General features: G+C 44.1%; 1 protein-coding gene across 3 annotated transcripts in view; it reads right to left on the bottom strand.

Annotated features, from left to right (window-relative positions):
• MACO1 (macoilin 1) overlaps positions 1-27524 on the bottom strand; it is a 139502-nt gene that overhangs the window by 86491 nt on the left and 25487 nt on the right. For all 3 annotated transcript variants that reach the window (XM_033954101.1, XM_033954102.1, XM_033954100.1), the window contains exons 3-4: positions 18409-18535; positions 3538-3661 (exon numbers count right to left, since the gene is read on the bottom strand). In XM_033954101.1, the coding sequence (XP_033809992.1) occupies positions 3538-3661; positions 18409-18535 (251 nt within the window). The remainder of the gene's footprint in view (positions 1-3537; positions 3662-18408; positions 18536-27524) is intronic.

Raw genomic sequence — 27524 nt, 5'->3', positions numbered from 1 at the left:
CTAAATCACCCCTCTCTCCTGACACTCACCCTCTAACCCAACCAAAGCTTCTCCTCTTCATAACCAACCTACCCCTCAAAGAGTCTATTTACATAGTAATGAGGTATTTTGCATGCTTTGCGTCTCATTACTTTGTCTCTTCTGGTAATGACAAATTAGTTTCTTACATCGTTAATTTGGGTTCTGTTAGAATACACAGGAGTCTGTAATGTAGCTGTTGATTCCCATTTCCCGCGAACTGCAGCAGCATCTCTCTTTAAGAACTTGAACTCCTCCCCTTCTGCAGTAGAGCACAGCACCCTCCTCAGTTGGTACCAAAGCAATCAAACTCTACTGAAACACAAGAAAAGAGGAGGAGAGGCACAGGGAGCTCCCCTGGCAATAAACATTGTCCTATTCTGAAACTTAGAAAAATAGAACAATGATTAATAAAACATTTAACAAGTAAACAGAGAACAATAAATCACTCACAGGAGTAACTCAGAGCCAATCTGCTATTTTTGGTCCCAAAAACGCACTAGGGCTCATTTTCAGGGATGTCTTATTTTTTTCATGTACAACGATCATCTCTCTCTTCCTCTTTTCCACCCCTAATTCATGTGCCACATTGCAGAGAGTTGTATACCTTAATAATCTGTCCCCCTACCACATTTGTTTTGGATGAAGGCAACAAAATAAAAAAAAAAAAAAAAAAAAGCCAAAACAAAAGCGCTTCTAGAGCTTTTGTAAGTGCCCCATTGCAGTTGGTACCCAAGAATAAGGATGAAGAAATCTATAGGGTAGAAACTCCCTTATCCCCCAACCTTGATTTACCTTCAAACTACCTTCTAATCTGTCATCCATCACCCAGTCCCATTTATATGCATGATTTCCCAACTACCAACCAATCAGCAGCTTTTGTGCCCTGCTTGTCTGATCCACGATCCTGCCTAATAAACTTGCTGACCCTTCCAACCATACCCCCAAGCAGAACCAAGCCGACCCTTCCATTGCGAGACCGATATACCATACCTTCACTCCCTTCAGCAATGGCGGTAGCACTCTGAACAGGATGCTTTGCGGCACTCCCCATCGGGGCCTTCCCTGTGCCGCCACATCACTGATGACATCAGTGATGCGGCAGAGGGAAGGCCGCAAAGCAGCCTGTTCAGAGTGCTGCTGTTGATGCTGAAAGGAGCAGAGGTATGTTATATCGGTCTCGTGGCGGGAAGGTCGGTGGAGTTCTCTGCGTGGGGGGGAATGGGAGGGAGGGATGGAAAGATGCTATGCAAGGGTATGGGTGAGAGGGGAGGAAAGCTGATGCACATGGTGGGGGGGGGGGGGAGAGAAAGCACTGCAGCCAGCGAATCAGGCAGCACTATTGTCAGGAGGGATGGAGTCAGGGAGGGGACATTTGGGAGGGATTCAGGGGGGATCTATATAACTAGGGTTTATTTTTGGGTTACGGCTTATATTAGGACCTACCCCGAAAATCATGCTAGGGCTTATTTTTGTGGAAACACGGTACTACTACTATTATTTCTATAGCGCTACCAGTCGTACGCAGTTCTGTACAGAGTCACAAAGAAGAAGAAACAGTCCCAGTTCGAAACAGCTTACAATCTAAACAGCCAAGACAAACAAACAGGATGTCTTGGATACAGTGAAGGGGAACAGTTAATCAGCTGGCTGGGTTGGAGGGCAGAGGAGTAGGGTTAAGGATTGAAGGCTATATAAAAAAGAGTGATTTTCAGTCTGCTTTTAAACAAGGTAAGGGAAGGTGCTTGGTGGACAAACTTGGGTAATTTATTCCAGGCATAGGGGGCAGCTAGATGAAAGGAACGAAGTCTGAAATTAGCAGTAGAGGAGACGGGTACAGCTAAGAGCAGCTTATCTGAAGAACGGAGCTCTCTGGGAGGTGTAAAAGGAGAATCATAGAAAACAGAGTTCAAATTCAACTTCTAACGAGACCCTAACTAATGGGTAGTCACCCTGAAACTGCGAGTTTCCTTGCAGAAGCTGCCAATCATCTTCTTGCACAGCTCTACCTCTCCTCCCAGAGGGCTGTGCTGCAGCCCCTTAGCTTGTCCCAAAGAAATGAAGGTAACTAACAAACAGGGGGGGAGGAACATAGGAAAACTCCCAACATAATAGTTATAACTGAACCACATGATAAACATTTAAATGCAAAATAAGGTGGAATAACATTACCTATTGGCTCAGCCAGCATGGGGAAGCCCCAAAAAGGTGAATGGCAGCGGAAGCACTGATGGCAGGGAAAGCCTCTGATCGGTGGCTTCGGGGAGTCCTGCCTGCTGAGTTGATCAGGGATTCCCCTGCCACAATCAGATGAGCTGGCAGGGAAAGCAGGGATTGCTGGCTCTGCCGCATAACTTTTTTTTTTCTTCACAAATTTGGGCAGCTGTTGTACGTGTGCTCACACAACACACGCATAAGCAGCTACTTCCAGCTCAAGAGTAGTCAGAAAATTTTAGTACCAATTACTCAGTGCTGGGGATGTTCCTTTTTGTGCATCACTAGGAGAGCTCATTTAAATACTAAGGAGTTCTTAGGGAGGAGTGTGTGGTGCAGTGGTTGGAGCTACAGCCTCAGCACCCTGGGGTTGTGGGTTCAAACCCTGCACTGCTCCTTGTGACCCTGGGCAAAGTCACTCAGTCCTCCATAGCCCCAGGTACGTTAGATAGATTGTGAGCCCACCGGGACAGAGAGGGAAAATGCTTGAGTACCTGATTGTAAAACCGCTTAGATAACCTTGATAGGCGGTATATAAAAACCTAATAAACTTGATGCATTTGCATAGAGTTCTCGGTGGCTGCTGCTACAATTGGTAGCAACCATGGAGAACCCTTTTCTGCATTGGGAGGACAGCTTTCTGTGGCAGTAAGAGTGCTTTAATGATTCTTACTGCCATGGAAAGCTTTTGTGCATCAGGGCCAGAAAAAGGTAAGGCACATACTGGAAAGATAAGTAATTTCTAAATAGGTGAAGAGACTTCATTTGAAATGCCCAACTCCTTAAGGATACACCCAATAAATACTTTGAAGGTGGGATGGTGGGGTGAATGTCACCAACATACATTGGTCAGAGGTGCCATGAATATGCAAGGAAAAATATTTGCCAGCTCTCCTTCAGCTCAATGGATCAAAAGTGATCCCGACTTAGAAATTAGTGAAGACCACTGACCTAGGGCATCAAATATCCACTGGCCCAATTTGCCTGGGTGAATGGATTTTGGTAATCAACTATCTGAAAATATCCTATGTTTCTTGTGGATAAAACTACACATCAATGACTCTTTGTAGCTGTCAGGATCTATTTTGCTTTGACCACAACTACTCTTTGCCACCACTCTCACCAGAAGCTGCTGCTCCACCTGACCACCTAGTCTGCCTAAAGATTAATGCATCCCTAAGGATAGGGGATATATAAAATGCATTTAAATACCTCCAAGGTGTAAAAGCACAGAATGCAGGGCTCCTCAAGTGCATTAGGAAGTATTGAACAGTGTAAAATAAAAAAAGGACATTCAGAACTTACCAATGTGCAGCAAATGGACGACAAAGGTCTACGTGAAAGTTTTTGAGATCCTTAAATCTAATTGCTGCTTCAATATAAACAAACAGTATCCACAGCGATACCGTGGGTAAACATACTCCCCGTTCTGAAGAATTAAAAACAAAACAAAACAAAAAAACACACCACACATTTATGCGAACTGTTGATTTATTAATCATCATCAGATAGTTTAAACTTCAAACCATAAAACATCAATTCAGAAAAAAAAAAAAAAAAGGAGTAGGCAAAAATTAATGCCGATTGCTAATAAAAATCTTATCCATTTGGATTTACAAAACTATTTCTCATGACATCAAATGAAGTTCTTAGATATAACACATTTCTAAAAAATTTCCTCTGAATTTCCAACTTGGTGCTTAGGAGAAAGAGAAGAAATATAATCAAAATATCTTTGAATAGATACACAAAGAGCCACCAAGATTATATGATCTGCTATATTCATATAACTCAAACTATAATATCAAAACAAAAAACATTTAATAGACCTCCCAATTAACTTTTTACCCAAGAAATGTTTATATTAAGAAACAGCAAATACTTCCTCTCCATTTAAAAAGACCCATTATTTTGCTTATTGAGACAATTACCCAAGAATTCAGCAACTTCCTCATTATAGCATATTTAGTAGTATCAAAATCAATCCACATTAAAGATCATCTATTGTTAAGGGTCAGCTACTGTACCACTGACTTGCTTTACTATTACTGCAGTAATTGCCCAAATGTTTTAGTTATATTTCTTGAATCAAGAGAAATACAACCACTTCCCCTCCAAAAAAATACATATCAAAATGCATCATATATAAAAAATGAAACATATTGCTTAGGGACCTTTTACTAAGTGCAATAAGCACTAATGCATGCTTACCGCAGGTTAAAAACCACTACTATGGGGCACGCTCATGCATCCCGCAGCAGTTTCAGGATCAGTGTGCATGGGGACAGAAAGTAGGAATGTTCTTCACTAACCGATTAGCACAGGAATACCGCATGAGCCCCTACCACAAAGAAAACAGGCATCGATAGGTGCTCATGCACTAATGGGGAAATTAGTGCATGGCCATGAATGAAAATTGGGCCTCAGTATGTTGGAAAGCCCCACACTGGGGCTATCACAGGCCATTTTAAGATTAGGTTTTTATTGTTAGTCCCTGTAGGATTCCATATGCTAGGTGGTAAATCCCAACCCGCAATCTGGGAGTTGCAGAAATCCAACACATTTCTGAGCACATGCTCCTCCCCTTAGACTGATAGCTAGAGCCATAACCAGTTGAGTCCCAAAACCAAGCATATCTGAACCAATCCATGACAAGTGGATCCACAACATAAACAATTCTTGAACTGGTCTGTTCTGCAAAAACATGAACAAGCAATAAACAGGCACAAAGGCAACTCACAAAAACACTGAGGAACAATGTAGAACTAACCTGCTGTGTGCAACAAACACCCCAAGAAAAGAGCCTTCAGCAATGTGCATACTCACAGAAATCTCTCCAAACGATCCGGCAACTGGCTGGAAAATCTTCAAGCCTGTAAGGAGAATAACCGAGGCAGAAAGAAACAGCTATTCCAAACCACTAACTGTACACAGAGAAGGCGGATTGTATGGAACCCTACAGAGACCAATTGTCCAAGTAAGGTTGGACCTGGACCCCCTGCCAGCGGAGAAAAGCTGCCACAACTACCATCACCATGGTGAAAGTACGGGGTGCTGTTGCAAGGCCAAGGGCAGAGCTGCGAACTGGAAATGCTGTTGCAGAACAGGCAGATTGGAATATGGAGGTAAGCTTCTGTGAGATCCAAGGATGCCAGAAACTCTCCTGGAAAGACAGCAGCTATGACTGTGCACACTGTTTCCATGGGGAAATGAGGAATCCACAAGAAGAGGATGACCGACTTTAGATCCAGAATGGGTCTCCAGTCCTCCAATTCCTTCTTTGGCACGATGAAGTATGAATATCTGCCTAAGTCCGATTTGTGTTCTGGAACAGGTTCTAGCGCTCTGATGTTGCAGAGTAGCACGGACCCTGGACTCCTTTTCTGGCTGATCTGCCAGAGAGTCCAAAAACAAATCTGGAGGCAGGCAAAAGAAGTTTATTTTGCGCCCTTCCCGAATGATGTCCAGCATCCACTGATCCAAGGAAATGCGAGTCCACTCCTGGTAAAACTGAGAAAGTCTGCCTCCGATATGAGGAAGCCCCGCCTAACCTCTGGCGTCATTGTGGCTTTTTAGGAGCAACAGCTGCTTGGGAACCTGAGGCCTGAGGATGCCTGGAATTGGAACTGTTGTAATGAAGGCGGTAGCCCTGAAAATATCTCTGGAAGATCCCACGGATCCCTAACAAAACCTGCAGGAGGAACAAAATTTACTACAATCTCCTCCTGATACCCAGTGAGACTTGTTCACAGGGAGAAAATTAGGGCAGCGCTCGGCAACATTGGTCATGAGGTCATCCAGACCTTTACCAAAAAGAAGATGACCTTTGTAAGGAAGTCTATAAGGAGGCAGTATCCCTAGCCCAATGCCGGATCCAGAAAATCCAGCATGCAGACACTGCATAACAGAGACCTTACTAAGAACTTGAATTAGATCATAAAGGGCATCTGCCACATAATCCACACCATCTATCACCAGTGAAGGACAAGCATGCACCTCCGCAATCTCGTATGACAGGCATGTGACATAAAGGAAGCAGCCACTGCCACTTTGATATCTAAAGACGCCACTTCAAAAAGCTTTTTCAACATAAGCTTTTTCACTCTATGATCCTGAGAATCCTTAAGCATCACTCGCCCATTACTAGGGAGGGCCATGCGCCAGATAACCTGCACCATGGCAGAATCTACCTTAGGCTGATCAAAAATCTGCTGATAATCAGGAGCCAGTGGATAAAGCTTAGAAATAGCTTTAGAAAGTCGGAAGAGCCTTCTGGGGTATCCTACTGTTCTGTAACCAGCCCAAGAAACCTGAAGCTCCTGCCCCTTCCCCCAGCGTGCTACAGCATGTGGTAAATGGTCGCTGATCCAGCACCAATCCAGCACAATAAATGCACACATTTGACAGATTAGGAACTGGGGAGTCCATCCCAAATGATTTTTAATCAAATTGAGGGGTTTTGAGACAGAAATAAAACTTTGAAAAAAAAGATAGTTTAAAATCCAAGATTGTCGCCGTCAGCAAATTCACACCAAAAATAAACAAAATCAGAAAATAAAAAAATAGTGACGGGGTCTGGGGAGGTGGGGGGACCTGAACCATACCCTCATAAACTGAAAAATGACTTTTAAATCATTTAACAAGCCATCCCTGAAGTTCCCATAGGAAATAAAGGAAAATTTTATTTTTACTTGCTAATTTTCTTTCCTTTAGATGCAGCAGATTAATCAAGAGACTAGTGGGATAGCACACATCTACTAGCAGGTGGAGATGAGAACTGACTTGCATGAGCTCCTCTTAGATGGAACCTTTCCTGGTCAATTAGTATGCTCTATCTATACCTGCTGGTAGATGTGCTCTATCCCACTAGTCTCTGGATTCGTCTGCCGCTGTTGCTAAGGAATGGAGGGTTACTCACAGTCTCTGAAGTGACTTGTCTGTCAAAAGGCAAAAAACCGTGGAACCAATGATCTAGTGTTATGTTTTATTCATCAATGGTCCAGATGCATACACAGTAAAATGTCCAATATCACAAGAAATACATAAAAAATACAACACAAATGTGGCATAGACCCAACACGGGCCATGTTTTAGTTTTGACGACGACCTTCTTCCGGGGTCCCGTCTTACTGGGAGCCACAAGTATAAAATTCGAAAAATGCAAAAGCACAATTCCAAATATGTACACAACAAGCATAGTCTGGATTTAGACTACGTGATATTGGACATTTTACTGTGTATGCATCTGGACCACTGATGAATAAAACATAACACTTAGATCATTGGTTCCACATTTTTTTGCCTTTTGCTTTGCGTTTGTTCTTGTGGAACTATTTTGGTGGAACCTTTTTTCCTCTTGTGACTTGTCTGTCAGCATTTTCACACAGCAGCTGAATGGAGAAAAGAATTTTCTGCCTCAAAATAGCTCCAAATGGACCAGACTTGAAGATCTTCAGACTGCCAGTCAGCCAGACAAAGAATGTGACCTCCACCCCCATGGATCCTCACCACTCGATCAGGGGCAGGAAATGTAGCCTATGTCCTGAAACCCAGAGGGGTTCTCTCCAGACGCATACAGCCTGCGCTTAAAACCCATGACAAGGTCAGTGGGCAAGCAAACTCCCAAGGGAATAGACCCCGAGTCTAAGAAGGGTCACACAGCAGGCTGGCTCCACAGATCCACCAAAGTTTCACTGTCAAGCAGTAGTCTGGCTCTGTGGGATCGTGTACTTTCCTCTGACAGGGAACCGCCAGAAAGTGGTCTCAAGGTGCTGAAGCCACCGAAAAAATAACGAACTTTAAGCGAAAAAATAAGAAAAGAAAGCAGAGCAATTCCAAAAGACTTCTAGATGAATTGCTTGTAGAAACTGAAACTGGATATGGCTCTAGCTCTCAGGGAGAGGAGCACGTGCTCAGAAAAGTGTTAGGATTTCTGTAACTCTCGGATTCCGGGTTAGGATTGAACACCTAGAGGGGCATAATTAAAAAAAAAAAACATCTACGCCCCCTTTTGACCTAAGGCACTATGTGCCCAAAGTCAGCAGCAGGAAACTGTCCATTCTCGAAAAAAGCGTCCAATAGGTGGGGTTTTTTGAGAATGGCCAACCTGTATGTTCAGGCATTTAATCACCCAGACCGCCACTACGTCTATCTTTAACCCATATTTCCAACCAAAAATTTGCCCAAGTCCCATATGTCCAAAACATGACCTTTTAGGCATGAGAGGGACAAGTCCTTTGCCTAAAACCATGATTCTCTAAGTGGCGTCTGTCATAAGTGCTGATTAGAGAATCGGGGAACCATCCCCCGACTGCAAGCATCCCTCGAAAGTTAGGCCACCGGACCCCCCCCCCCCCAGTACCCAAAAAGTACCTTAGTACGTTGGCCAGCCAGATGGATGCTTCCTCCATCCGGCTGGAAGGCCTGCCTTCACCAGAATGGCAGCCCTGCTCCTTCTCGGTGCATTGTGAGATATACCAGGGAGGGGCCTAAGGCCCTGATTGGCCAAGGGGCCTTAGGCGCCTGGGCCAACCGGAATCTTAAGCCTGTCTTCCAGTGCATTCTGGGATGCGCTGGGAGTGGCCTAAGATTCCAATTGGCCAGATCCATTAGGCCCTCCCATGGGTCAGGGGGAGCTTTGTGGGGGGTCAGGGAGGGCTCAGTAGCCTATCTTTCGGGGGTGGGGTATCCGGCAGGAGGGACTGGGCATCCCTCTTGCGGGCAAACTTTCGGGGATGGGTAAATTCCATCCAAGCAATCTCAAACTTTCGATTATTGCTGCAGGACTACTAAGTCTAGGTTGGCCCACATCCTGCCTACCTCCCGCCCTAACCACTCCTCCAAAACCGTCCCTTTGAGCTCTGAGCGCACAGCATAATTCAGAGGCCTTAAAAGTTTCTCGTTATGTCCAAAAACCGTCTTCAATTATCAGCACTTGGACGACCTGTCTTTTAGGTCGTCCAAGTACCGACTTAGGCCAGTTTTTGGATGTATTTTTTGTTGTGATTATGAGTCTCTTAGCTTATGGAATCCGGAAGAGATATAATAGAATGGACCATTACTAGATGTGTCATAAAAATATTCAGCAACCATGAATGTCCCCAGAACACAGATACTGTTCCAAAATGGATTAATAATATTTTAACAAAAACAAACAAACAAAAATGACAGTTCACTTTTCACTCTGGTCCACTCCAAAGGATTCACAATCCTCCCCCCCTCCCCAATATCCATACTTGAAAAAGTAAGAAATACCACACTGTTCACTCATAACATGTTACAATATGTCTCAAAATGCAGTTACTTACCGTAATGGGCGTTATCCAGAACAAGCAGGCAGCATATTCTCACATATGGGTGATGTCATCCATGGAGCTCCAGTATGGACAGCTTTAAAAGTGCTTTGCCACTTTAAGAACTAAGTTCGCAAATTGTCTGCACTGGACATGCACGAGTGCCTTCCCGCTTGACGCAGGCTCACAGTTCCTCAGTTCCGTAAGCAAGCTAAGAAACCAACCAGGGGAGGTGGGTGGGTTGTGAGAATATCTGTCTACTGTCCCTGGATAACACCTGTTACGGTAAGTAACTGTGCTTTATCTCAGGACAAGCAGGCAGCATATTCTCACATGTGGGACTCCCTAGCACACAGGTGTCAAAGTCGGTCCTCGAGGGCCAGAATCCAGTCGGGTTTTCAGGATTTCCCCAATGAATCTGCATGAGATCTATTTGCATGCACTGCTTTCAATGCATATTCATTGGGGAAATCCAGAAAACCCGACTGGATTCCGGCCCTCGAGGAGGGACTTTGACACCCCTGCCCTAGCATACTATAATGGGATAGAGGGAGTGTTGGCCATTAAGAAAAATTTTACAATACTGCTTGGCTGAAGAGACCCTCCCATCTGGAATTGAATTCCAGACAGCAGCGAGATGTGAATATATGAAGTGAGCAGCTTTACATTTTTCATCAATAGGAGTTGAGCGTAGGAAAGCAAGAGAAGCTGCCATAGCTCAGATCTTATGGGCAGTGACGCAACTCCCAGGTGCAGCCCAGCCTGAGCAAAAGAGAAAACGATACAAATAGTTAGCCATGTAGATATAGTTCTCATGGATATAGGACATCCCAAATTGTTTGAGGATCAAAGGAGACAAAAAGTTGAGCAGATGCTCTATGTGGCTGAATTCTCTATAAGTAGGAAGCTCAGGCTCCTTTGAAATGCCAAGTATGAAAAGCCATTTCTGCAGAATGAGAATGTGTCTTAGGAAAGAACACTGGAAGTATGGTAGATCAATTTAGATGAATTCTGTAACTACTTCTGGAAGGAACTTTGGATGCGTGCGAAGCACAACTTTGTCATGATGAAACACTGTGAACGGTGGATCCACCACCAGTGCTTGAAGTTCACTCATTCTTCGAACAGAGGTAAGAGAGATGAGAATAAACACTGTTCAAGTGAAGTATTTCATATAAGGTGAAGACATTGGTTCAAGAGAAGACTTCATAAGTCTAGAGAGAACAACATTGAAAACCCAAACAACTGGAGGTGGTTTGAGAATTAGTTTAACCTTGAAAAGGTCTGTTAATGAATCTGGACACAAGAGGATGAGCAGTCATGTGTTTACCATCAGCTGGGCTGTGAAAAGCATTGAGATGAACTGTAACCGAAGTGATCTTGAGGCCTAACTTGGATAAATGTAGAAGAAATCCAATACTGTAGATATAGAGGTGGATACAGCATCATGACGATGAAAAGTACACCAAGTAGAAAACCGCGTCCATTTCTGCTGGTAACACTGCTGCGTAGACGTTTTCATAATGCTTCTAAAATACATCTGACAAGATGATAAAGATGAAACTCAGTTCATGTCAACCCGAGAGGAACCAAGCTGTCAGGTGTAAAGCCTGTAGATTGAGAAGCAGAACAGATCCGTAACTCTGCGGTAGAAGAGATGGAAAAGTCTGAAGAGGCATTGGCTCCTTGATACTGAGCTGAGGTAGAAGGGAGAACCCAGGATGCCTGGGCCACCGAGAACCAACAGAATCATGGTGGCAAATTGCTGCTTGAGTTTGACAAGCGTCTCAAAGTTGAGAGGGATTGGTAGAAATGCATAAAGAAACTGGCGTGTCCAATCCAGAAGAAAACGCATCAGAGGTTCCAGGCACTGGGGAGAAGAGTGCCTGAAGCAAAATTATGGCAACTTGTGATTGTGGAAGGATGCAAACAGGTTTATCTGCGGAGTCCCCCAAGAGAGAATATGTGATGCAGAACTGCAGCGTTGAGCATCCAATCATGTGGCTGAAGAAACCTGCTGAATCCGTCTGCAAGAGAATACTGCTTCTCTTGAATGTATACTGCTTTCAAAATTATACTGCGAGTGATCGCCTAGTTACAAGTCTTCTGGGCCTGTTGGCAAAAAAGGAGAGAACCCATGCCTCCTTGCTTGTTTGTATAATCCATTGCAACCTGAACGTCCATGGGGATTAAGAAGACATAATTAGTCACAATGTGCTGAAATGTTTTGAGAGCATTGTAGATCGATCTGAGTTCTAAAAGATATAGATAGAAAAACTGGTTCTAGTAGTCTAGCAACTTGCAGTGCAAAGACCGTCCAGATAAACTCCGCAAGCGTAGGAAGACGAGTGTGTGGTCGTGAGTGGAACAAAAAACCCCTGGAAAGCAAGGAAGAGCTCATCCACCACTGTAGAGATTGTCAAAATGTAATGGGATGAGAAAATGGGTCGCAAGCTCAAGACCACTGACATGCAAGACTCTATTGAAGAGTCTTGAGATGAAGTCTTGTAAACGGAGTAACATGCATTGTGGAAGCCATGTGACCTAGGAGTACCATCAGATGTCTGGTCAAGATTGATGGGAAGCTGAATCACACTTCGTTGTCTGCTAAGGAAGAAACACACTGAAATAAAAGATGTGTAGCAGAACTCCAATAAAATAGCAAATTTAAGAAGGTTAAAATTGGGATTAGGAAAAAAGGATTTCGAATTCCCACTGTTAAAAGAAGAGAATTGTGAACTGAGTCACTACAAGAACCCATTGTGAGACTAGATCATTGTTGAGCCATTCATCCAGACAGGGAAAAAAACCTGAAGACCCTGTGTCTGTAACACTGTTGCCACTACAACCAGGCCCTTGATAAATACTCTGGAAGAGGGTATAGAAAGGGCTCATTCAAAAGCAAAGGTTCTAAACTTTAAAAAAAATTAACTTGCACCATGGAGAGGCATTGCAAGGACTACAGGGACCAGACGGGTTACACCTGACCAGAAGAGGGAAGAACGTCCTTGGACACCGTCTAGCCCGCCTACTACACAGGGCTTTAAACTAGGTAAGTTGGGGGAGGGTACGGGCACAAACAACCTACCTGGCGAGGTAAGCTGCCAATACTTTTTTGAGACTAAGGTAAGTAAACACCGATCAGGGTCAGGTGAGAGTATACACACTTTCGAGTCTGGGGTTGGCTCACATTATAATTCTGGGTCACATTGTAATTCTGGGTCTAAAGGGAGTACACATTGTAATTCTGGGTCTAGGGGGAGTACACATTGTAATTCTGTGTCCAGCGAGAGAACACACATTGCAAATTATACTAAAGGAGTTTAAGTAGCTCAAGCGGGAATACCCCCCACAGGGTACACACATTTCCGAGTCTGGGATAGGAACACACTGTAGTTCTGGGTCTGGGGAGTCCGGGATAGGTGTAACTCTGGGTCTAGGGAAAGTACAAAACATGCGAATAATGCTAAAGGTGTCCAAGTAGCTCAAGCGGGAACATCCCCACTGAGACGTAACAAACATACAACATGGAGGGCTATGTACGTAAACGCCCACAGTCTGGGAAACAAGATCCTGGAATTAGAAACAGAAATGAGGAATGCCGACCTGGATGTGGTGGCGATATCTGAGACCTGGCTCACGGACTCCCACGGGTGGGACATGGTCATACCGGGTTACAACTTGCTTCGCCGGGACAAGGAGGGCAAAATGGGAGGAGGTGTAGCATTATATACTAAAGATGACATTAAGGTCACCAGAATCACAGATGTCCACTACACTGGGGAATCCCTTTGGGTAAATTTGGCCAGAGGGAAGGATAAATGCCTGTATCTTGGCGTAATATACAGACTCCCAAGACAACAGGATGACCTAGATATGGAATTAATCGGAGATATAGAGAATATCACCTTGCGTGGGGACACAGTATTGTTAGGTGACTTCAACATGCCTGATGTGGATTGGGACACGCTTTCCTCTGCTTCCGGCAGCAGCAGGAGGCTATTAAACTCTATGAAGGGAGCAAGACTCAGGCAACTGGTGTTGGAACCAACAAGGGATCAGGCAATACTGTACCTAATACTTACCAATGGAGAAAGTGTCACAGAGGTCTCAGTGGGCGACACATTGACCTCCAGTGACCACAACATGGTATGGTTCAATCTCAGGAAAGGTTTCACTAAATCTACTACACTGACCAAGGTCCTCAAATTCAAGGACACAAACTTCAAAGAAATGGGAGACTTCGTTCACCAGGCGCTAGAAAGCCAAGCAGAAACCGATAACATGGAAGAAATGTGGTCGACTTTGAAAGCCACCATACAAGAAGCAACAAACCGCTATGTTAAATCAGTAAGTAAACGGCGAAGGAACAATAAGCCACAGTGGTTCTCTGCGGAGATTTCGGACCTCATTAAGGAGAAGAAAAAAGCATTCATCTCTTACAAACAATCAGGGAAACAGGACTCTAGGGAAGTCTATCTGGCCAAGTCAAAAGCCGTCAAAACAGCAGTTAGGGAGGCCAAATTCCGCATGGAGGACTCTCTAGCGAAAAACATCCAGAAAGGAGATAAATCCTTCTTCAGGTATATCAGTGACAAAAATAAGAACTCAGGCGGGATAGTACGTCTTAGGAAACCCTATGTAGACTATGTAGACTATGTAGAAGCGGACTCGGAAAAAGCCCAACTGTTAAATGAATACTTCTGCTCAGTCTTCACCCGCGAGGCGCCAGGACTCGGCCCTCAGCTACAGACAAGGGTTGACGCAGATGACCCGTTTAGTAATTTCGAGTTTATACCCAGCGGTGTTTACTGCGAGCTGTCAAAGCTTAAGGTTAACAAGGCAATGGGGCCTGACAACCTATACCCCAGGGTGCTCAGGGAGTTGTGTGATGTCTTGGCGGAACCGCTATCCGCGCTCTTCAATCTCTCCCTTAGTACGGGTAACGTCCCGTTGGACTGGAAGATGGCTAACGTCATTCCACTCCACAAGAAAGGCTCCAAGATGGAGACAGCAAACTACAGACCGGTGAGTCTCACACCAATAGTATGCAAACTAATGGAAACTCTAATCAAACACCAATTGGATACGATCCTGAACGAGGAGAATCTACGGGATCCCCGTCAACATGGATTTACTAAGGGGAGATCCTGCCAATCCAACCTGATCAGCTTCTTTGACTGGGTGACGAGGAAGCTGGATGTTGGGGAGTCCCTGGACATCGTATACCTGGACTTCAGTAAAGCATTCGATAGCGTACCACACCGCAGGTTGCTGAGCAAGATGAATTCTATAGGATTGGGAGACACATTGACGAAATGGATTGAGAACTGGCTTGGAGGTAGGCTTCAGAGGGTAGTGGTGAACGGCACCCCCTCCGAAATGACGGAGGTAATCAGTGGAGTGCCGCAGGGCTCAGTCCTGGGCCCGATCCTATTCAACATCTTTATAAGAGACTTGGCAGAAGGGCTGCGAGGTAAAATAACATTATTCGCCGATGACGCCAAACTAAGCAATGTAGTGGGCAAAAGCATAACAGACATAAATTCAATATCCGACAACATGATGCACGATCTACTCCTACTGGAGCGCTGGTCTAGGTCCTGGCAACTTAGCTTCAATGCCAAAAAATGCAAAGTCATGCACCTGGGTAGCCAAAATCCATGCAAGACTTACACCCTTAATGGCGAGATCCTAACAAGAACTGAAGCAGAACGAGACTTAGGAGTGATCGTCAGTGAGAACATGAAGACTACCAATCAAGTGGAGCAAGCTTCATCCAAGGCAAGGCAAATCATAGGTTGCATACGCAGGAGTTTCGTCAGCTGTAAGCCTGAAGTCATTATGCCATTGTATAGATCCATGGTTGAGGCCCCACCTGGAATACTGTGTGCAATTCTGGAGGCTGCATTACCGTAAGGATGTGCTGAGACTGGAGTCGGTCCAGAGAATGGCCACCCGGATGGTCTCGGGACACAAGGATCTCCCGTACGAGGAACGGCTGGATAAGTTGCAGCTGTATTTACTCGAGGAACGCAGAGAGAGGGGTGACATGATTGAGACATTCAAGTATCTCACGGGCCGCATCGAGGTGGAAGAAGATATCTTCTTTTTCAAGGGTCCCGCGGCAACAAGGAGGCATCCGTGGAAAATCAGGGGCGGGAAACTGCACGGGGACACCAGGAAATTCTTTTTCACTGAAAGGGTGGTTGATTGCTGGAATAGTCTTCCACTTCAGGTTATTGAGGCCAGCAGCGTGCCTGATTTTAAGACCAAATGGGATAGACACGTGGGATCTATTCACAGAGAAAGGTAGGGGAGGGTCATTGGGGTGGGCAGACTAGATGGGCCTTGGCCCTTATCTGCCGTCTATTTCTATGGATGGGGGCTTACGTCAAGGAATTATTGTCTGGATGGGAACGTCTGGAAGGAGTGGAAATGCGGTGGGGCAAAATTGAAAGGAGCGATCGTAAGGGTGACAAACCTTTTTGTGTGGCAAGTAAGTAAAAGTAAGAGGAAATGAAGGCTACTTTGGTTCTCAAAAGTAGTAGCTGAGAAGGTAAGGTTAGCTTTCATAAACTACAAAAGAACGCAGAAAGAGGAAGACGGGCAAAAATATCTGGAAAAGTTAAGAGAGGCTGGTCGTATAGTCGGGAAAGCAAAAATGCAAATAGAAGAAAAAATAGATGACATGGTAAAACGGGGAGACTAGACATTTTTCAGATATATTAGTGATAGGAACACGTGCAAAAGTGGCATTGTGAGACTCAAAAGGTGAAGGGAAGGAATATGTAGAAGCTGATAAAGAAAAGGCTGAATTGCTTAACAAATATTTCTGTTCCGTGTTCACAGCTGAAGCGCTGGGAGCAGGACCACAGAAGGCAAATGTGAATAAGGATGGAGGAGCAATAGACCCTGATCAATTTTCAGAGGGCTGTGTTTTTGAGGAGCTAGCTAAAATAAAGATAGACAAAGCAATGGGGTCTGTGGTTATCAGTTCCGAACAGGGATAATACAGTTGGAGCTGAGCTTTGATTGGTTGAGGAAAAGGCTGAGAAAAAGGAACAGTAGAGAAGTTCATAATCTCTAAGTCCTCCAAGTATTCAGCACTGTAGGTAGAATCAGCTTCTAGCTCAAGTGATACCTCTTTTCCCCAACTGCCTAATAAATATAGTGAAAACAAGTCTTTCAGTAGAAGATTTAGCCGTTGGTGGACAGTTGAGTGGAGACTTTGTTGTAGGCTCAGAGAAGCCTTCAAATGAATTTCAGATTATAAGCCCGAGGGATATGAAGGCCTCAGCAAAGAAATATGTCAAGAAGATTGATGCTTATTTCAAGTCCGGTACCGATCCGATGCTAGAAAGAGGTATGATGTGAAGCAGTTGTTCTCTTCAAAGAACATGAAAGAGTGATGTTTTCTCTTAGAAGCATAGGAGGAGAAACGGGTTCATAGACAGTAACGCGGAAGACAAAGGCGCGCGCCGACAACTGAGCGCAAGATGGAGGCGCGCACCGAAGAAAAAGACTGTTTTTAGGGGCTGCGACGGGGGGTTTTGTTGGGGAGGCCCCCCCCCACTTTACTTAATACATATCGTGGGGGGTTTGGGGGTTGTAACCCCCCACATTTTAGTGAAAACGTAACTTTTTCCCTAAAAACAGGGAAAAAGTTAAGTTTTCAGTAAAATGTGGGGGGTTACAACCCCCCAAACCCCCCACAACGCGGCGCGATCTGTATTAAGTAAACACCCCCCGTCGTAGCCCCTAAAAACAGTCTTTTTCTTCGGCGTGCGCCTCCGCGCTGTGCTCAGTTGTCTGCTCGCGCCTTTGTCCTGGCGCGCTTTTGACCTGACAACGGAGAAACGATGCTCATTGGATCATCAATGAAGAACTGACTCGATACAGGGGTAAGCATTTTACTTACATCACCCAAATCCCTTCAGAACAGCATCGAGCTGTACCCAGAAGAAAAGCACTGGTACCTGTGGCTTTTTTGCCGGTACCATTGGTGCTGCGGCTTGCCCCGAAGAGGGTGACCTCAATGAGGATGCACACCTCAAAGTTGAAGCAAGCCGGAAGGTGGTCGCCGCTGCTTGGTCGGCATCAGGAAACTCGATGCAAAATGACCTGCGATGCCAATTGGGAAGCTGGTGGCCTCTGAACTGGCTTACTAATGGAGCAATGTCTCCCGATGTTGGTGTCTTCGATGATGAAGGTTTCCGATTCTTTCCTGTTGAAGTTTCCACCTGATTATCTAAAATTTCTGCAGAGTAGTACACCGGGCACAAGGTCCATCCGGTGTTCTTGGTAAAGGGACTTGAAGAACCAACTGTCGGGAGCCCATTTAACGGTCTGAAAAAATAATCAAAAAGACAGGGTCTTAGCCAAATCAATGGTTAAGGAAAATTGAAGGTCTCAGCGGCCGAAGCCCCAGAGAAAAGAAAAAAAAATGTTCCTTTCTTTCTTTCTTTATAAAAAGAAGTAAACTTAAAATTAATTTAAGAAAAAAATGCGTGAGTGGGAAGGCAAATGGCAAAAAACTGAATAACGTTCAGAGACATGACTTTTTAGCCATGAGCATGCGTTGGGCACGAAAGCACTTGCGCACGCGGGGTGTGGGCAGTTTGAACTTTCTTACGTTCTTAAAGTGGCGATGCACTTTTAAAGCTTTCCATACCGGGGCTCCATGGATGACATCACCCACATGTGAGAATATGCTGCCTGCTTATCCTGGAATAATGCAAATTATTGACAACTTTTATAGATAACCTGTAAAGCCACTTAATCTATTCACAACATATAGCTGTGTTTATGTAAAACAAAGTTTCCAAATTCAAGAAACCAGTCTGTGATCAAAGAAAGTGAATTGGGAAGTATGCAAACTTACCTGTGTGCCAGACATACTGTACCCATACATATGTGCTGGCAGCAAAGAAGAGCCATTGTACTGGTATGAACAGCAAGCATATTATATCCGACGTGAAGGCTACACAAACAAAAAATACTGAGAAGGCCTGAAAACACAAAAGAAAGAATATACCTTTCAACTAGTTACCACTGAACACACATTAGTCAAAACGCAATCCAAACTCTTGAATCCTACAGATGATAATTTCACGCGATACAAGATATACTCTCCCCTTGCTCTAATAATTACACCCATTCTTTTACATCTCCATCTGTAACATAACCAGAGCTGGGATCTGGCACCATGAGCCTTCATTTATCTGGGGATTTCTACCTTAATGTACAAGTATATGCTCCTTGGTTCCCTCAACACAGCTAGTCTGGTCACTGGAGTGAAAACAGTCAGCCAAAAGCCATGCACCCAAGACCCTGAATTCAGTCATTAGGTGTCAACCTCATGCAGTAACCATTACTCCATCTCCAACTGCATGTGTTTCAAGTGTTGCCTCCAAAGCATTCCTAACCTAGATCATCCAGAAGTTGAAGGTCTAGCTTGAAGATAACATTTTTTACCCGAGTCATCAGCTTAATCACCCTCCCCCAAATTTTTAATCCAGTTGACTTTAAGGTTTGCACAATTCTCTGCTGTTTTCTACAGGGCCAAGTTGTTTTGTTTTGGGTTGTTTTGGTTTTTGTCTTTTAATATGCAAAAAGCTGAATGCCCATGATTATCAGATACAAAATGTTTTATTTATGTACGTGAAGCTTAAAGTACATATCTCCTGCTCTAGAAAACCAAGGCTGTTGCTTGTAACTTTAAACATTCGACACAGCCTGCATTTCGCGGGATACACCACCTCCCCGCTGCATCAGGGAAAATATCTCTATGCTTCTTTTGGCTGCACACATACTCCTGCCGGCTCAGAACCGGCAGGAGTATTGTATGTGTGCAGTCAATAGAAGCTGCATTATGTGTACAGCTCTGGAACCTGCATTATTATCCAATCTACCTGTGATGCCTATATGTAGCATGCTGAAGATTCAGATGTAAAATGGCAAAACAGATCTAGAGGTAGACACATAAAAACATCCCCTCCAGAAAAAAAATTACAAATCTAAAACCTTACTGTCCTTTCTTGGAGAATCATAAATTGTGACTTTGTGAAAACTACAGAAGATAATATTTTAAGTTTCTCATGTGTAGTGACAGATAAAATATCTTTAAAAAAAGCTTAGACTAACCACATCAATTAACAAGGATGTTTAAACAAATAACTAAAACAATAATATTATAGCATATGTATTTTTGTAATTCATTTTTACATATGTTCTTGAACTACAAAATTCTAACCTGTTCCCATACACCTGGCTATTTTTGTAGCTTGCTTTTTAAAAGGACTTATTTTTCCCTTCATCGCCTCTACTCTTATGGCACCATTAGCATACTGACAGTTCTATCACCTTGCATTAGAGTTCTCCACAGACATTCATTTCCTAGGGAGAAGGGGACTCACAAAACTCTTAAGTTACTGTGTGCTGAAGGCAGTATTTCAAAGCAAATGTCACTACTCATTTTGCATGGTCTTGATGAAGTTAAATACAACTTGACCAGTAACAGAGGTAGCAAATACAACTTGGTTGTAGATATTTATTGTCAGGATTTAATTTAAATTTAATTTTAAAGTCGTGTTTTGATCGATAGATTTTAATTTTAATTTTCTTTTTAGCAGTCCTGGGAGAGGGAAGAGGGATGGTAAGAAAAGGCAGGAGGAGTTGGTTATATTTTTAAAATGGTATTGATTCAATATGTATAAAATGATAGAATAGTTATATTTGTATTATTATAATGTTGTATTGTCACAAAGTTTGAATCTACTTTAGAAAACTAATAAAAAAAATTTTTTTAATCCTTTCTAGGTATGATATAGTTTCTTAGCTATATTTGTCTTGTGTGTGTGAATGATATCCTCTCTATGCGCAGCTGCTCTAGTGGATTTTACTTGATACCGAGAGGTAAATTCTATTAAAGGGAAATTACACACTCATCATGCGATACTAACAAAACACATTCCTATGGGCCAAAAAAAAAAAAAAAAAAAGGATCTAAAAGCAACCATTTACATATGTTTAAAATGTTAACATTTGAGAAAGAAGCACAAAGTCCAAAACTTAGCTTCAAAATACAAAACCTAACTGCTAGTTTTAAGAACAAGCAGCAGTGCTGGCTTTTAAGTCTGTTACCACCAGGGCAGATGGCACAGCAGCACATTCTGATAACCTGACTAGGTAATGGTTTCCAATGAAGAGGGGAAACATTATTATTATTACCCAGTTAGTTATGCAGCTGAAACACAGGGATAGAAAAGAACAAAACTGTGGCAAAGCAGAGATTCATGTTCCGCTCTAAAATGAGACCATGGTTTCACACAGACAAAGCTTGCATTCTTCTACTTATTTCAAGTTTATTCTTTTATTGTACACTACTTTGTTGTATTATTAGCAAGACAGTTAATCAAATGTTAGACATCATAAGGCTACAGTTTATTTATTAGGATTAAATGCTTTTACAAAAGAGATTCACACTAATCTTCTTTCCAGTAGAAAAGCATATAAGCCGTAACCTAAGGATTGTGCAATTTCACCCATGAGAAATGCAGACAGCATCATCTACATTTTCAACTCCGCCTCCTGCCTCACCTAACACTGAACCTCTCTCCTCAGTTTGTACTAAAGCAGAGATAAATAACCCTTCAAAGAGGAGAAATACTCATAACAAGGAGGGGCACAGGGAAACTCCCCAATGACAAACTTTTGATCTGCTCTGCAAGAAAACACAACTTATTAACAAATGCAGTATTGTATCAACAAGACAGAATAAAAAACCAGCACTAACACTTGTTCAGCTCTGACTTTGTCAAGAGCAGTCTTGTATAGACACTCCTGTTATCTCTAAATCCATAGCTTTTTATTGCTTCATGTTGCTTGAATGCCATTAGACAAGCCTCTGCAGAAACATACCTGTCTGAGACTAAAAGTATGCTACACTGAAAACTGATAGGACAGAGCTTCAGGGCTCATGTGCCTTTCTACAAGAAGGATGATAGGTAAGAACCTAATCTTCTATTCCAGTGCAAAAAACACATGAGTCCTGAACCTGTGGGTCATATCATAACAGTCCCTTGAGCCTAAGGTGGGATAAAAGAGCCTGCTCCTAGCATAGCGACGTCCTTTTATGCTGCTACATCCACTCTATAAAACTTAGTAAATATATATATAGAGGAACCACATAGCTGCCCTACAAATCTCCTTGGTTGAAACTGCTCTGGACTCAGTTCATGAAGATGCTACACTTCTGGTGGAATGCACTTTCAAAGAAACTGGTGGTCATTTACCACATCCTACGTAAGCAAAGGAAATAGCTGCCTATATCCATCTAGAAATCAAGACTGGCTTACCTCTGCATCTAGAGCCCATTAAGACGAAGAGATGATCCGACAACCAAAAATAATTGGTCACCTCCAGGTAACGAAGGAGAACCCTTCTGTCTAGTATTTTATTTATTTTTTAAAAAATTTATGAACTGCTTAAATCTAAGTGATGTACAAAAATTTACATCCACAATTTCAAACACAAACAAACATTGTAAAATGCAGTAAACAAATAAGTCCGTCTCCCCCACAAAATGTCCTTAATACAGAATTCTAAAACAAATCTAAAACAAATAACCTGCTTTAAGCCTGTGGCTTGGAATGCCGGAAGTCAGACTTCCTGATTCACATGGAACGCCTATACCAACTTTGGCAGAAAAGAGGGAACTGTGCACAGAGACACTCCCACCTCCATAACTCTGAAGAAGGGTTCCCTGCACAACAGGGCCTGGAGCTCTGAAATTCTTCTAGCTGAAATGATGGTTTAATACCAGCAAAAATCTTTTGAGTAAAAAAATAGATTGAATAAAATCATAAAGGCATAATATTAAGTCTAAAGGATTAATGACAAAATGACACGTGGAGGGGCATAATCAAAAAAAGCGTCTAAGTCCCCTTTTGGCCTAAGTCCTTAAAACGTTCAACCCAGAAGCAGGGAAAGTGTCCATAACCAAAACAAACGTCCTTGTTTTGATTATGGCCTTCCTCTGCCTAAACGCCCAATCACCACTATGTCTAAAAGTACACCCACACAACGTCTACACTTTTCAGCCATAATGAAACAAAAAAACGCCTAAGCCACAAACGTCCAACAGAAGGGCTTTTAGGCGAAGGAGAAGCCAGTCCTTCACCTAAAAGCTGGACTCTGTAACCGGTGTCTATCAAAAACAACACCGGTTACAGAATCCCCCCCCCCCCACAACCATCCAGGCAGGAGGGTGCCCAAGCCCTCCTGCCATGTCAAACATGACCTCCCCCTCCCGACAACATCGGGGCAAGAGGGAGCCCAAGCCCTCTTGCCCCTCCGATTAACATCGGGCCAGGAGAGCCCAAGCTCTCTTGGCCCCAGCGACCCCCCCCCCCCCCGCAACTGGCTTGGGCCAGGAGGGAGCCCAAGCTCTCCTGGCCCTGGCGACCTCCCCGCCGCTACTCGATTGGGCCAGGAGGTAGCCCAAACCCTCCTGGCCCTGGTAACCCCCCGCCGCTATTCGATTGGGCCAGGAGGGAGCCCAAGCCCTCCTGGCCCCGGTGACCACCTACCCCCACCCCCCACTACATTACGGGCAGGAGGGATCCCAGGCCCTCCTGCCCTCAATGAACCCCCCTCCCCCCAATGTCCACCCCCCCCCACCCCCACCCCCCTTCCCCGTACCTTTTTAACGTTGGCCGGACAGACGGGTGCCAAACCCGTCCGTCCGGCAGGCAGCCCACAGCAGAAAGGGGGCCGGATTGGCTCAGCCCTCCCAAAGCCCCGCCTACTGGTGGGGCCTAAGGCGCCTGGGCCAATCAGAATAGGCCCGGGAGCCTTAGGCCCCTCCTGTGGGCAGGGCCTTAGGCACATGGGCCACCACTGCAAACTGTTCACTCCAAAAGGTGTCTGAAGGGAGTCCGTCTATGGTGATCAGCAGGACAATAATGCACTCTGGAGAGGTCGGAGATACGTTTTCGGCCATGGTACCACCTCTATTGTCAGCATCATAGACCCCAATACTTATAGGTAATGCCCTGCCGAGAGGGTTGGCATTGCCAGAATTTCTAAAATTTGTTGCCTCAACTTTTGCTTGCAAGCCTCCGCAAGAAAGAAATGGCCCTCTGCCGTGTTGTACTCCAGGGATTGTGAGGGATCCAAATGACTCTTTTGGAAATTGGTAAGCCAAACTAGTTGCTGCAAGAGGTGGACTACTTGTGTCATTGTCTTGTGGCCCTCTGCCTGGGATATAGCCCTGATGAGCCAATTGTTCACGTACAGATGAGACATCACCCTAGCCCCTCATAAGGGTCTCTGGCATTTGCTAATTCTCCATCTGCATCATAGTGATCTCAGGATGCGAAGGAAAAAAATGTGGACTGAGTCTTGAAGCTGCTCAGTAGTGAGTGCTGTGTCGAGACTGTTTGGGGAATCTAGTTCCCACAGAGAGACTGCAATGATCTCATTTAAGTTGGCCGGCTTAAGGAGTCTTTATAATGTTGGATCCTCTCCCTGGTCTAGGGCTGCTACGGCCTCCTGGCTGTACTTGCCCCCAGAGAATCCGCATCTCCTACAGAGGAAATACATCTGGAGAGAAGAAGCATAGATTCAGATCCCCAATTGTCCCAGTCCTTCTCTGACTGACCACAGGCTCCCAGAGATCTTTTTCTTGTAAAGGAGCTAAAGAATGCAGGGCTAAACCCTCCTGCATGCTAACCGACAAGGCTTCAGTAGGACCTGGGGACTGTTTGTACTTCACATATGCACTGATACATGAGAAGCAAAAAAATTAGAGTAAAAAAAATCTGACCCAAGTCCTCGGAGGATCCCTTAAGGATTCCCTCAAGGGTCCTCCCTGTGGTCATGGTATATGCCCATTTTCGCTTTGCTGGCGGTGCTGGATCACAAGTAGAAAGCTCTAGGAGGGATTTATGTCCCACTTCTCAAGCTCTCTGTGCCTCTGATGGGTCCCGGGGGGGCTATGTCCACTGCTCCCCCCCCTTGTGTGCCATTCAGCATATAACTTGTATGATACAGTGGTTAAACCACCTGTGGAGTGCATCCTGTTTCCAGACCCAAATGAGGTGTTTTGAGGCCAGGGGAGGCTTTTAAAATAAAAAACAGGAAATCTAAGATGGCCGTTGTGGTAGCGATTTTAGTGCCATAAGCAGCCCAGGGAGTCATACACGGACAAAAAATTTCAAAAGCCAGATTTTAGAAGGAGGGGGAACTTCAAGGAAACACCAGAAACTCTAAAAAACCCACATCAAATCCACCCCGATGTCCAATATTTCTAAAGCTTTATTTTTAGCACACTCCCAAGTTGGCATCTACAAAAAATAATGTTCTCTACACATGTCACCTTCAAGTGCAATTTGTTTCATTTTCTATTCTTAGAAAAAATTTCAACATGCAACTTTAAATGGGATGACTTAGCACTGGATGACTCAGCTCTGATCCAGTTTGGATTTTCCTGGTTAGATATCATCTAGGCACTAGGAATCCCTGTTTAGCCTTCTGAAATAAATTTGTAGCACTACTTAACTCAAGTCATTGAATCTCAGTATCACCTTTTCATTTTGACATGGACAGGGTTTCTTGCTAAGAGGATGCAATCAATTCAAAACAAATGACTTTACACTTCAGAAAAGAAATAGAGAGGTGTAACCTGCACAGAAGGCTGGTACAACACACTGAACAAAAAGCACTGAAGTAACTTGCATGGTCTGTAAAAGCAGCAGCTACAACTCTATCCATCTTACTGGGAAGACTGGATAGATGGGGTGGGCAACCTCAGTCCTCAAGGGTGCAACCCAGTCAGATTTTCAATAATAAAATTGCTGACTTGCTGTTAGTGATCTGTAACTTGTTGCTAAAATCATCAGTAATACCTGAAGACTGGAGAGTGGTTAACATTAATCTGATTTTAAAATGGATTCCAAGGGAGAGGAAGTTACAGACTGGGCAAAATAGTGGAAACTTCGGTGCTGGGCAAAATAGTGGAAACAACTATAAAAATTAACCGTTGAATGCATGGATAAACATGATTTAATTGGACAAAGTCAGCATGGGCTCAGCTGAGGAAGATCTTGCCTCACCAATTTGATTGACTTCTTTAAAGGTGTGGATAAAGGTGAGCTGGTTAATGTAGTGTATCTAGATTTTCAGAAAGCTTTTGATAAAGTTCCTCATGAGAGGCTCCTGAGAAAATTAAAGAGTCATGCGATAGGGGGCAATGTTCAGTTGTGGACTGGAAATTGGTTATCAGATAGAAAACGGATGGTAGGGTTAAATGGTCATTTTTCACAATGGAGCGGAGTAATCAGTGGAGTGCTACAGGAATCTTTACTGGGACTGGTGCTATTTAACTTATTTATAAATTATCTGGAAATTGGAACGACAAGCGAGGTGATTAAATTTGCAGATGACACTAAACTGTTCAAAGTTGTTAAAACGCATGCGGATTGTGAAAAATTGCAGGCAGACCTTAGAAAATTGGTAGACAGAGTATCCAAATGGCAAAAGAAATTAAATGTGGACAAATGCAATGTGATGCACATTGTGAAGAATAACCCAAATTATAGTTACCAAATGCTAGGGTTCTCCTTGGGGGGGGGGGGGTTCTGGTCTGACCCTGTAAGGCTATTCTTAAGTTTTTATGTCTCTCATAGACAAAAAGGCTATGCTCAATGTGCTGCCATTTGCTGTGCCTACATCAGCACTCACTGTACCTGGATAAAGGAAAAGGCTTTCTGCCTCAGACAAGCAAGCAAGATATCCAGGGACTTTACTCTTCTGGATGCCTTTTTACACAGGCTGAACCAGCTGAAACCCTCTACCACCATCAGTCTCCACACAAGTCTTCAGTGGTGGTAGGGTCCACCCGCAAGGTCTCCTGACCAATGAGGAGCCCAAACACAACCTGCACTCACACGCTTTGGTCTAAAACCCAGGGAGCAGACTCCCAGGGGCTCAACCTCAAGCCAATCCATGTGTTAGGGCAGGCTGGCCAGAGAGGTGCCCTGCAGCAAGGTAGGCTCGCCTAGCTAGAGACCTCAGAATACCGAATCTGTAGTTTCTCTCAGGCAGAGCTGTCGCAGGACTATTGAGAACCTCTATAGCACCAAAGTCTCTTAAAAAACCCCATCAGATAACACCCCAAAATAATAAATTTAAACAGAGCAGATAAGAAAGTGTCTTTTTTTTTTTTAACTCACTTGCAGAAGGAAAAAAAAGAGAGCAGTACCCAGTGAGGCAGAGTTGAAAATGTAGATGATGCCTTCTGCATTTCTCACAGGTGAATACGCACTATCCACAGGTTCAGGAGTCATATGCTTTTTGAACTGGAAAGCACAGTTACTTACCGTAACAGGTGTTATCCAGGGACAGCAGGCAGATATTCTTGACTGATGGGTGACGGCACCGACGGAGCCCCGGTACGGACAATTTTAGAGTGATTGCACTCTAAGAACTTGGAAAGTTCTAGTAGGCCGTACCGCGCACGCGCGAGTGCCTTCCCGCCCGACGGAGGTGCGCGGTCCCCAATTAAGATAAGCCAACTAAGAAGCCAACCCGGGGAGGTGGGTGGGACGCAAGAATATCTGCCTGCTGTCCATGGATAACACCTGTTACGGTAAGTAACTGTGCTTTATCCCAGGACAAGCAGGCAGCATATTCTTGACTGATGGGTGACCTCCAAGCTAACAAAAAGAGGGATGGAGGGAAGGTTGGCCATTAGGAAAACAAATTTTGCAAAACACATTGGCCGAGGTGTCCATCCCGTCTGGAGAAAGCATCCAGACAATAATGAGATGTAAAAGTATGAACTGAGGACCAAGTAGCAGCCTTGCAGATTTCCTCAATAGGAGTGGAACGGAGGAAAGCTACAGATGCTGCCATAGCTCGAACTCTATGGGCCGTGACAGAACCTTCCAGTGTCAGTCCGGACTGAGCATAACAGAATGACATGCACGCTGCAAG

Source organism: Geotrypetes seraphini, chromosome 8 (genome assembly GCF_902459505.1).
Source record: "Geotrypetes seraphini chromosome 8, aGeoSer1.1, whole genome shotgun sequence".
Lineage (NCBI taxonomy): Eukaryota > Metazoa > Chordata > Amphibia > Gymnophiona > Dermophiidae > Geotrypetes > Geotrypetes seraphini.
This window is presented reverse-complemented; position numbering and strand designations above follow the sequence as displayed.